At 60.0% G+C, this 12,074-nt stretch overlaps 1 protein-coding gene across 1 annotated transcript in view; it reads right to left on the reverse strand.

Annotated features, from left to right (window-relative positions):
• Positions 1–2,452: 2,452 nt before the first annotated feature.
• Positions 2,453–12,074, reverse strand: part of NOVA2 (NOVA alternative splicing regulator 2) — a 37,768-nt gene continuing 28,146 nt past the window's right edge. Inside the window, exons 3-4 of the mRNA XM_050928084.1 lie at positions 10,582–10,748; positions 2,453–4,087 (exon numbers count right to left, since the gene is read on the reverse strand). Coding sequence (XP_050784041.1) covers positions 3,071–4,087; positions 10,582–10,748 — 1,184 coding nt within the window. The 3' untranslated portion in view covers positions 2,453–3,070. The remainder of the gene's footprint in view (positions 4,088–10,581; positions 10,749–12,074) is intronic.

Here is a 12,074-nt window from a genome sequence, read left to right on the forward strand (position 1 = left end):
AGCCAGCAAAGGGCCATGCAAAGGAAACCCGCCTGCGCCAGGGCTAACGGCCAGCTGGGGGTCAGGAAGAGATTCTCCTTCCCAGGGTAAAATATTGCACAAATCCACAGCTCACCTCTGGGGTGGGGGGTGAACAGCTGGTGTCACATTGGGAGGGGGCTCCTTTGGGCTCTGGGGTGGGGGTGTTATGGGGTAAGTGCCAGTGTCAGGAGGAGAAGATAATGGGGTAAGTGCCTATGCTAACTGGGTTGGGGAGTTACGGGGGTTACGGGGTCCGATGGGGAGGGGGTCTCTAGGGCGGGGGAGGCAATGGGGTTCCTGCAGGGGTCAGATGTGGGGAGTGGTCTTTTAAGGGTTGTGATTGCATTTGGACCTATGAAGCACTTAAGCTGATGGTCCATTCCCCCAGGCACAGGGGCCTGGCTCTGGCGGGGTCCCTCCGAGCACAGCACTGGTACAGAACCGCTCACCCTCATCACCCACCACCCGCTGCCCGCTGGTGATATGCTTATTTCACTCCTGCCTCATGAGTAACCCTCTAATAACAAACCTGCCCCGGGATCACAAAGAACCCTACAATAACAAACCAGTGTATACAAATCAGGGCTTCTGAGCAACCCTACAATAACAAGCCAGTGTATACAACTCAGGGCTTCTGAGCAACCCTACAATAATAAGCCAGTGTATATAACTCAGGGCTCCTGAGCAACCCTACAATAACAAGCCAGGGCATACAACTCAGGGCTTCTGAGCAACCCTACAATAACAAGCCACTGTATATAACCCAGGGCTTCTGAGCAACCCTACAATAATAACCTGGTGTATATAATCCAGGGCTTCTGAATGACCCTACTATAACAAGCCAGTGCATACACGCCAGGGCTCATGACCAACCCTACAATAACACACCAGTGTAAGAAGCCTGAGACCCAGGAGCAACATTACATTACAAGCCAGCCTGTTCAGCCAAAAGCTTATGAAGAATCCTACAACAATAAACCAGAGCAGGCAGGGGTGGGAGCGGGTGGAAAGGAAAACATCCTTGTTTCCAGAAGCCCTGGAGGGCCCTGGCAAAAGCGGTGCATTAAAAAGGGGTCAGCTGTAAACATGGGGCAGAGAATGGCCCCACTGATTTGATCACAGAATGGCTACCGGATACCCTGGCACTAGCCCAGGGGCTATTGGGCCTGACCCCAGTGCTAGCCCAGGGGCTAATGGATACCGCGGCACTAGCCCAGGGGCTATTGGGCCTGACCCCAGTGCTAACCTAGGGGCTAATGGATACCGCGGCACTAGCCCAGGGGCTATTGGGCCTGATCCCAGTGCTAGCCCAGGGGCTAATGGATACCGCGGCACTAGCCCAGAGTTACTGGTCATCTGGCTCTCATGGACTGCCCTGAGTCACTGATATGTGAAGCAAGGTCCTTTCCACGTTGCCCACAGGCCGCGCTGCCAGCAGGGGCAGCCCTTGGCCGGCTCAAGGTGATAATACTGCTTGAGGCATCAAAGACATCCTGGGGGAGGCGGGGGTAGGGCGGGGGTTTCTAAGGAAGAGGGAGAGGAGCAGTGTCCCTTCCCTGGAGCCATGGGGGCAGTCGTGAGGTCCACGGCTTGAGAAGATGCCGATATCCGCCCCTGGGGCTGAGAAAATAGCCATCGTCCCAGGCGGGCTTTAATACTGAGTGGCAGCTGCGGGGAGGGCTGCCTAGTGCTTCACTTTCTTGGCCATGCCAGCCCCCCAGGGCCTGTGTGAGCAGCGGCAATGGCTGGGTTCCCTGCCCCGTCGCTGCTCTGGCAGGACGGGCTAGACCGCTCACATTCCCTTGGGGTGTGGGGGGAGAGATTTCTCCCTAGATGGATGTGACATCAGCATTTACAGAACAGCCCTAAAGGAAAACAAAACCACACCTGGATGGTTTGGCTCCGTCTGTCACAGGAAGCAGCCTATGACATCATAGGAAGCAGTCTATGACATCACAAGAAGCAGCCTGACGTGCCCCAGGCAGGCGTTTACATCACAGCAAGTAGCCTCCTACACCACAGGAAGTAACATGCTACATCACTGATAGGCACTTGTGATGTCACAGGAAGTAGCCTATGACATCACAGGAAGTAGCCCTCTACGCCACATTACACCACAGACCACCATGCATGTTGTCACAGCTTCGTGTTCTGCTCCTTATCTCCCCACCCTCCAATCATCCAGTCTGGCAGACTTCGCCGAGATGACAAAACTCAGCCCTGTGGCTATGCCGTGGACAGATTCCCACCCCAACTCCCCACAGGAACAGCGCAGCCACCTTTCCAGTTACGCACCTAGAGATATTTTAAAAACCTGTTGCTTTCTTTCTGGAGGAAGAGGGGGAGTGCGTCCCCCCACTTTTGCTGAAGATATGAATAACTACCCCCCCAGCCCACAAAAACCACCCCCAGTCCTAACTTAACACCCCCCTCCCGCCCCGAGTTCAACACAATTTGACTATCTACATGCCGAAAATAAAACGCATCAGTGAAATGCCGCGTCACAGCTGAAGTTCAGTAAGACCCAGCTACAGAGGGGGCATGTGGGGGATTTACGGCAGCTGTGGCTCATGCCAAGACTCCATTCCCCACCCCCCGTCGTCTCAACATGGGTCCAGATCAGCGCCAATCACCCCTCCCCCAATTATGGATGAAAATCCAATTCCCCCCCAGTCTTAAATGGATCCACTCCCCAAAGTGCGATCTGCTCCCTGAATAGAGAGAGCAGGGGGTGGGGGAGGTCTGGCTGGGGGGAGGGGGCCAGAAAGAAAGGAAATAAAGAGAAAATTTGACCCATTTTCTTTTTCTATTAAAAAAAAAGAAGTGCAATATATACATATCAGACAGAACGCACGGCAAGGTCCACGGGCCGATCCGGAGATCGCGTCTGGATCGGAGCTGGTCATTAGATTGGGGGAAACCCCTCCCTATTGGAGGGGATGCATGTCTGGGGGCGTGCAGGGGATGGGCAGGGTGGGGGAGGGGGCCTGGTTTTTTGTTTGTTTTGACTTTTAAAATGGATTTCTCCCTTTGGTGACTCCCTCCGGCCCTACCCTACTTTCTGTGGGTTGGTGGCTCGCACCCCCTGCTCGTACGTCACTCGCTGGCTGATGAGGTACTGGGCGGCCTGCGTGGCTGCCGGCGTGCCGGTGATGGTGACTTTACGGTTCCTGGTGCCAGGGATAAACTCTCCCTTTTTGGAGATCTGGATCCGGGCGCCCGTAAGCTCCTGATACTCCACCAGCGTCTTGCCCCCTTTGCCCAAGATGGCCCCCACCAGATTCTCTGGCACCGCGATCTCCACCATATCCTTGGCACTCTCTACTAATTTCTCCGTGGCCAGGAAGGAGCTGGCCACCAGCGGCGAGGCTGTGCCCAGGTAACCGTTGGCCGCCCCGGTGGCGGCCGCCAGGGAGCCCAGAGTGAAGGCCCCCACAGCGCCAGCTGGCGTGCTGGTGCTGGCGGAGGCGTCGCTGGCATAGGAGGCCAGGAGGTTGGCGGCAGCGGCCGCGGCAGGATTGGCTCCAGCCGCCACGGCGGCCAGCACACCAGAGGCGGCGGCAGAATTGAGCCCCAGCCCCAGCGAGTTGGTGTTGTATCCGTAACTGGCCAAGGTGTTGAGGGCCGTGCTGATGGCCAGGAGGTCGCTGCCGGAGAAGCCCGGCAGGGCTGCCGGGAAGGCCCCGACGCCGGCCAGGCTGGTGTGTCCCAGCAGGCCCGAGGCGGTGGCGGCCGCGGCAGCAGCTGGCAGCACGTCCGTGGAGTTGGCGTAGGGTGAGCCGGTGGGATTGGAGTTGGCCACGGGGCCGGTGATGTTGGCGTAGCTGATGTTCAGGCAGCTGCTACTCTGCGGATCCTCCTGGATTTTCTGCACTATGATGTCCACCGCCTTGCGGATCTGCTCAGGCTCTCCGCTGACCGTCACCACCCGCTCCTGCAGGTTGATGCCCTCCGGCTTCTGGCTCAGCTGCACCCAGGCCCCCGACTGCTCCATGATGGCCTTCACCGTGGCGCCCCCTTTGCCGATGATCAGCCCAGCTGTGCTGTTGGGGACAATCAGCTTGGCCTGCCGAGGGCAAGAGATGGTGGGCGGGGTGTTAGCGGGGGTGGGGAATGAGCTCCCGAGCAATTTCCATTGCCTTTTGCCAGCTCTGAGCTGTAGCCCCCTCTGGGGTGGGGCATAGGGCTGTTAAACCCCCCCAGTGCTGAGCTCAGCCCCCTCTGGGGTTCCATATGACATACAAGGATCACCCGTCCCCTGCTCCCTGCAGCACATCTCCTAGCGCCGCGTGGAGATAAGCATGCTCAAGTCTCCATGGAGGGGCCTAGCGGGGGTGTCGTACCCACTCAGAGAGCTGGGTAACTCCCAGCGACACATGGGCTGAGCTGGGAAGGGGTGCTGCCCAGACACTGCTGGCCGGAGCTGGGTTCCCTTTCAGCACCATGGAGAGCAGTGACAGCATTCAGCACACCCAGAGCTCCCTACACCCAGCCCTAGGCACACCCAGCACCTTGCACACCCAGAGTTCGCTACACCCAGCCCTAGGCACACCAGCCCCCTGCACACCCACAGCTCGGTGCACCCAGCCCTAGGCACACTCAGAGCTCAGTACATCCAGTATCCAGTACACCCAGAGCTCAGCACACTCAAAGCTCAGTACACCCAGCACCCTACACACGCAGAGCTCAGCACACTCAGCCCTAGGCACACTCAGAGCTCAGTACACCCAGCATCCAGCACACCCAGCATCCAGCACACCCAGAGTTCAGTACACTCAGCCCTAGGCACACTCAGCACCCTGCACATCCAGAACTCGGCGCACCCAACCCTAGACAGACTCAGCGCTCAGTACACCCAGCACCCTACACACCCAGAGCTTGGTGCACCCAGCCCTAGGCACACTCAGATCTCAGTACACCCAGCCCTAGGCACACCCAGCACCCTACACACCCAGAGCTCGGTGCACCCAGCCCTAGGCACACTCAGAGCTCAGTACACCCAGTATCCAGTACACCCAGAGCTCAGCACACTCAGCCCTAGGCACACTCAGAGCTCAGTACACTCAGCCCTAGGCACACTCAGCACCCTGCACATCCAGAACTCGGCGCACCCAGCCCTAGACACACTCAGAGCTCAGTACACTCAGCACCCTACACACCCAGAGCTCGGTGCACCCAGCCGTAGGCACACTCAGAGCTCAGTACACCCAGCATCCAACACACCCAGAGTTCGCTACACCCAGCCCTAGGCACACTCAGCACCCTGCACACCCGGAGCTCGGTGCACCCAGCCCTAGGCACACTCAGAGCTCAGAACACCCAGTATCCAGTACACCCAGAGCTCAGCACACTCAGCCCTAGGCACACTCAGCACCCTGCACACCCAGAGCTCGGTGCACCCAGCCCTAGGCACACTCAGAGCTCAGTACACCCAGTATCCAGTACACCCAGAGCTCAGCACACCCAGAGCTCAGCACACCCAGCCTTAGGCACACTCAGAGCTCAGTACACCCAGCACTCTGCACACCCAGAGCTCAGCACACCCAGCCTTAGGCACACTCAGAGCTCAGTACACTCAGCATCTAGCACACCCAGAGTTCACTACACCCAGCCCTAGGCACACCCAGCACCCTGCACACGCAGAGCTCGGTGCACCCAGCCCTAGGCACACTCAGAGATCAGTACACCCAATATCCAGTACACCCAGAGCTCAGCACCTTCAGAGCTCAGTACACCCAGCACCCTACACACCCAGAGCTCAGCATACTCAGCCCTAGGCACACTCAGAGCTCAGTACACCCAGCATCCAGCACACCCAGCCCTAGGCACACCCAGAGCTCAGTACACTCAGCCCTAGGCACATCCAGCACCCTGCACACCCAGAGCTCGGTGCACCCAGCCCTAGACACACTCAGAGCTCAGTACACCCAGTATCCAGTACACCCAGAGCTCACACACTCAGAGCTCAGTACACTCAACATCCTACACACCCAGAGCTCAGCACACTCAGCCCTAGGCACACTCAGAGCTCAGTACACGCAGCATCCAGCACAGCCAGACCTCAGTACACTCAGCCCTAGGCACACCCAGCACCCTGCACACCCAGAGCTCGGCGCACCCAGCCCTAGGCACACTCAGAGCTCAGTACACCCAGCACCCTACACACTCAGAGCTCGGTGCACCCAGCCCTAGGCACACTCAGAGCTCAGTACACCCAGTATCCAGTACACCCAGAGCTCAGCACACTCAGAGCTCAGTACACCCAGCATCCCACACACCCAGAGTTCGCTACACCCAGCCCTAGGCACACTCAGCACCCTGCACACCCGGAGCTTGGTGCACCCAGCCCTAGGCACACTCAGAGCTCAGTACACCCAGTATCCAGTACACCCAGAGCTCAGCACACTCAGAGCTCAGTACGCCCAGCACCCTACAGACCCAGAGCTCGGTGCACCCAACCCTAGGCACACTCAGAGCTCAGTACACCCAGCATCCAGCACACCCAGAGCTCAGCACACTCAGCCCTAGGCACACTCAGAGCTCAGTACACTCAGCATCTAGCACACCCAGAGTTCACTACACCCAGCCCTAGGCACATCCAGCACCCTGCACACCCAGAGCTCGGTGCACCCTGCCCTAGACACACTCAGAGCTCGGTACAACCAGTATTCAGTGCACCCAGAGCTCAGCACACTCAGCCCTAGGCACACTCAGAGCTCAGTACATCCAGCATCCAGCACATCCAGAGTTCGCTACACCTAGCCCTAGGCACACCCAGCAGTCTGTACACCCAGAGCTCAGTGCACCCAGCCCCAGGCACACTCACAGCTCAGTACACCCAGTATCCAGTACACCCAGAGCTCAGCACACTCAGCCCTAGGCACACTCAGAGCTCAGTACCCCAGCATCCAGCACACCCAGACTCAGCACACCCAGCACAACCAGCCCTAGGTACAACCCAGGCCTAAGAGTGGGGTCAGGGAAGGGCTGGGGGATGATCTTGGCCCGGAGGGCCTCAATCAGGCTGTCCTTGGGCCCGCCCCAGACTGGCCACCTGCGGTGACACAGCCTGGGGGTAGGGGCAGGTCAGGGGGCTCTGCCTGGGAAGGGAGGAGGACGCAGCCTGCCCACCATATTACATAACCACAGCCCAGGAGCAAAGGAAAACACCACAGCCACTTAGCCAAGAAAATATCATGCATAACAGTCTCTGATGCAGGCCCTGACCCCACCGTCGGGCCAGACTAACCCACAGGAGAGAGCTGCAGCTTGGCTCAGCCCTGACCCACAGCCATAGGCACTGACTCCGTGAGTGCTCTGATCTGCGTTTCCCCCTCCCTCCCTGTGCCTCCCGCCTGCAGCAATCAGCTGTTTCGAGGCATGCGGGAGGCTGGGGGGGAGGAGTGATGACGTGGCACAGGGTGAACCATGTCCCCAAGGGCCCAAAGGGGCAAGAGACCCGCATCAAATCCTGTTCAACAGGAGATTTCTTGGGAGATTTTAGCAACCCTGGCTTCTCCCAGCAGGGGGCGCTGTGGGGAGTGGGACAGGAGCTGGCTGTGGGGGGAGCTCCCAGCTACTCCAGCCCCAGCCTCTCCCAGCAGGGGGCACTGTGGGGAGCAGGCAGGAGCCGACTGTTGGGGGAGTTCCCAGCTATGCCAGCCCCAGCCTCTCCCAGCAGGGGGCGCTGTGGGGAGCAGGCAGGAGCCAGCTGTGGGGGGAGTTCCCAGCTATGCCAGCCCCAGCCTCTCCCAGCAGGGGGCGCTGTGGGGAGCAGGCAGGAGCTGGCTGTGGGGGGAGTTCCCAGCTATGCCAGCCCCAGCCTCTCCCAGAAGGGGGTGCTGTGGGGAGCGGCACAGGAGTGTGCCAGGAAGAGGGAGGTGCCGGACTCATTCCCGCCCTGTTTCTTTGACACAGTCAGGAAAGTCAAGTGAGCCCTTGTTGCCTTTGAAGCAGCCAGGGCTGGGCGGGGCTGGGGGGTGCGGACCCAGTGCCCCCACAGCTCCGTCCCTGTCAAGGGACTTCCTGGGGTGACCTGTGCTGTGGGGGAAGATCAGGAGGGTGAGCGGCTGCAGGCTGTGATCAGACCTAGTTCCCAGCGGACAGGAGGGACAACAGGATGCAGGTTACTAGGGCAAAGGGGCCTCGGGGAGCAAGGACATGGGCGGTGTCAATCCCCTTTCCCTGGCGGGAGGGGAAGGGGAGTTAAAGTCAAGAGTCAGGATTAGAACCCAGGCATCCTGACTCCCAGCCCCCCTGCTCCAACCCAAGAGAGCCCGTCCCCTCCCAGAGCTGAGGGGAGAACCCAGGAGTCCTGACTCCCAGTCCCCCTGCTCCAACCCAAGAGAGCCCGTCCCCTCCCAGAGTTGGAATAGAACTCAGGAGTCCTGACTCCCAGTCCCCCTGCTCTAACCCAAGAGAGCCCGTCCCCTCCCAGAGTTGGGATAGAACTCAGGAGTCCTGACTCCCAGCCCCCCTGCTCTAACCCAAGAGACCTCATCCCCTCCCAGAACTGGGGAGTGAACCCAGGCATCCTGGCCCCCAGTCCGTGGTCCTAACCCACAGAATTCCCGCCTTGCTGCAGTCCTATTGACCCTGGGGGCTGGGCTTGTGCATCTGGGGAAACAAACCAGAATGGCTATTGCCCTTGGGAGGAATGTCCTGGATGGGACGACCCCATCCCCAGCCTGGGGGGAATGGACTGAGGGGATGTTCCCTCCCTGGCCCCATGGGGATGGACAGGGTGGGCCAAAGGAGACATGAAGTCATCTCTGTGCACTTTCTTCTTGGGAATGACAAGTGCTGTCCCGAAGGGACCCAGGCATCCGGGAAAAGGCCACCACGTGGGCCCCAGTCTGGACATGGTTCATCCTCGCATGGGATGGTGTCACACGAGGACCTGAGGAAGGGGGTGGGGATTGGGGAGAGTCTACTGGTGCCTTTGTGACCAGCAGGGATACTGGACCAGACCCCTGGACCCTGAATCACAACCCGGGCCTGCGGCTCATCCCCTCTTGTAGCGCTGCCAGTGCCTCTCAGTCCAGACCCGCAGACCCCTGCTAGCCCAGCGCTGAGGTCCCCCCACCCCACTTCTGCTGGTGCCCCTCACTCCCAACCTGCAGCCTCAGGCACCTCCCTCACCAGCTCTGCCAATGCCCCTCAAGCCCAACCTGCAGACTCCTGCTAGCCCAGCTCTGGGCTCCCCCTCCCCGTGCAGGTGCCCCTCAATCCCAATGCGCAGCCCCAGGCTCCCCCCAGCTCTGCTGATGCCCCTCAATCCCAACGCGCAGCCCCAGGCTCCCCCCATCTCTGCTGGTGCCCCTCAATCCTGACCCAAATCCCCCAGCCCAGCACTGCCTCCACCTCTCCCAGTTCTGCCAGAGTCCCTCAGTCCTGACCCGCAGCCCGCCACTATCCCAGCCCTGGGCTCCCCACACACACAGCTCTGCCGGTGTCCCTTTCTCACAACCCGCAGTCCCTGGCTACCCCAGAATGCAGCAAATTCCCCACTGAAAAAGAGACCCAACCAACTCACTTCATGTGTGGCCAGAGGCAGGATCTGAATTCAGAACCCCAGCGATGGAGGTTGGGGGTGTGTGTGGACTGTGAAACTCTACTTGCCCCCCAGCAATCGCTGCACTAACCCCCAAGCAGTGTTGCCCCAGCCCCACGCTACAGCATCCCAGAGACACCAAGGCATTCGTGGCTGCTGATGGCTAATAGGTGTGTTACAGTGGGTGTGCAGGATAGTGCGTACAGCCCCTGCCCTGGCTGCTAAGGGCAGTGTGTGCTGCTGACAGCCCCAGTGTGGTGACGCTGGGCAGTGCAGGCTTGATCTGGGAAGCTCAGGACAACCACAGGGACTGCACAAGTCCAGCCGCCCCCGCAGAGTTCTGGCTGCTCCCTGGGGGCAGAGGTGGATTAAGGTTTCCTGGAGCCCTGGGCCAGATCAAGTGGGGGACGCCTGCCTACCCCTTCCGCCTGCAGTCCCAGCCCCGTTCCCCCCATTCCACCTGCGGCCCTGCCCATGGCTCCTCCCCTTTCTGTCTCTTCCCTGGGCCCCACCCTGGTCCACCCAGAGTCCCCCCATTCTGCCCCAACGCTGTGGCCCCACAACCTGTTTGCTCCTTTTTGCCTGCCCCCCAAGACTAGAGAAGCTCTGTCTCCCCAGGGCCACAACGGGAAGTGAGAGCTCCCCCAGCCCTGAGGCCATGGCAGGGAGCGAGAGCTCCTCCAGTCCCGGGGCCACAGCCAGGTCCGGGCGCTGGGGCTTCCCCCTCCACCCCTAGTGCTTCTGTGGGGGACCAGGGTCGGGGCATTGGGGCTTCTCATGCCCTGCCTGCCCAGTGCTTCTTCCAGGGACGGGGTTGGGGTGCTGGGGGCTTCCCCTGCCACCTCGCAGCTTTTGCCAGGGAGTGGGTTCGGGATGCTGGGGCTTCCCCCACCCTGCCCGGCGGCCTGGGATCCGGGCTTCTGTGGCCCAGCAGCAGATTTTTTTCCCATTGTCCCAGTGGCTAATCCACCAGTCCCCAGGAGAGTGTCCAGTCCCCTGGATCTCACCTGCTTGGCGCGGTCTGGGTTCATGGTGGTCTGCGGCTGCAGGATGTTGACGGACTCGGGCTTCACCACGGACTGGGGGATCTCACGCACCTTCTCGGCGATGAAGTTGTGGACGGCGTTGAGGGCCTCGGCTGTGCCCTGCACGAGGCACACCCGCTCTGTGGTGCCTGGGGAGGGGAGAGCATGGGCAGGTTAGCACCCAGAGTTCTGGGCACAGTGGGCACCAAGCTGGAGAGGGATGCGCTGATGTGAGCTTCCAGGGAGGGAACATGCAAAAAGGGAGAACTGACACCAAAAGGATGAGTGTGCAAAAGGAAAGTGAGTTTGTAAGAGAACTGAGACCAAAGGAATGGGGGTGATGGAGGAAGGTGAGTGTGCAAGAGGAAAGGAAATGTGTAAGAGAGCAACAATTGATGCCAGAGGAATGAATGTGTAAGTGGGTGTGCAAGGGGACAATTGGTTGCAGAGGAACAAGTGTGCAAGCAGGCATGAGGATGTGTGTGTAAGAGAGGAGTGAGTGTGCCAGCGGGTATATTTACACCTAGCTCTTGACCAGCCACTACTGCCTTGGCCTCCCCTTGCCCGGCTATTGCCTGCGTCCCATCCCTCTCCAACCCCCGCAGCTCTCATCCGGCTAACCCCTGCTCCAGAGGGGCCCAGTGTGGCACACAGAGGGTTAACAGGCTCCAGCCATGCCCTGCCAGCTGCTGCCTGTTTAAAGCCAACAGCTGGCAGGGCTGCCAACGAGGGCCCCCACACCCCCTTTGCTCCCCCCAGGACCCCGGCCATGGGACAGGGCTGGTGTCAGCCCCCCTAGGGAAGGGACCGCTTAGCACCCCCCATCTCCCTTGAATGCCAGCCTTTCACCTCCACCCTGTGACCTTTCCTGACGGCTGATGGGGAAACTGAGAGGGTTTGGGACTTGCCCTCCCCAAGGTCACACACTGAGCCTGTGGCAGGCATGGGGATTGAACCCAGGAGTCCTGATGCACAGCCCCCTTTTAACCACTAGACTCCACTCCCCACCTAGAGCTGGGGGGAGACCCCTGGCACTCCCCCTTTAGCTCAGGGTCTAGGGCTTTGGGGCTGGGGGTTCTGGGTTCAATCCCTGCAGAGCATTCATTCCTCATGGCAGGGTATAGCCCTGGGGGGCAAATGCCTCAGCTGGTGCCAGAGCTGTTGCATGGGGGAGGCGGGGCTGGGGTGGGGTGGGGTGGGGTGGGGAGGGGAGAGGAGAGGGAGGGAGGGAGGGAGGGAAATCAAGGATTTTTGGCCTCTCTCCTTCCCCACAACATCCCTGTCCCTGCTCCCCACATCCCAAAACCTCTTCCCCTCTCTCTCCCCTCCTTGGCCAGCACCCCCCCTCCATATCCCCTTCCCCACCTTCCCCTTCCCCTCTCCACATCCCCCTTCCCAGCTCTCTCCTCCCCAGACCCCCTCCTCTCCCTGCATCCCCTTTCCCCTCCCTATATCCCCCCTTCTCTTCTTCCTTC

Source organism: Gopherus flavomarginatus, chromosome 18 (genome assembly GCF_025201925.1).
Source record: "Gopherus flavomarginatus isolate rGopFla2 chromosome 18, rGopFla2.mat.asm, whole genome shotgun sequence".
In the NCBI taxonomy this organism is placed as follows: domain Eukaryota; kingdom Metazoa; phylum Chordata; order Testudines; family Testudinidae; genus Gopherus; species Gopherus flavomarginatus.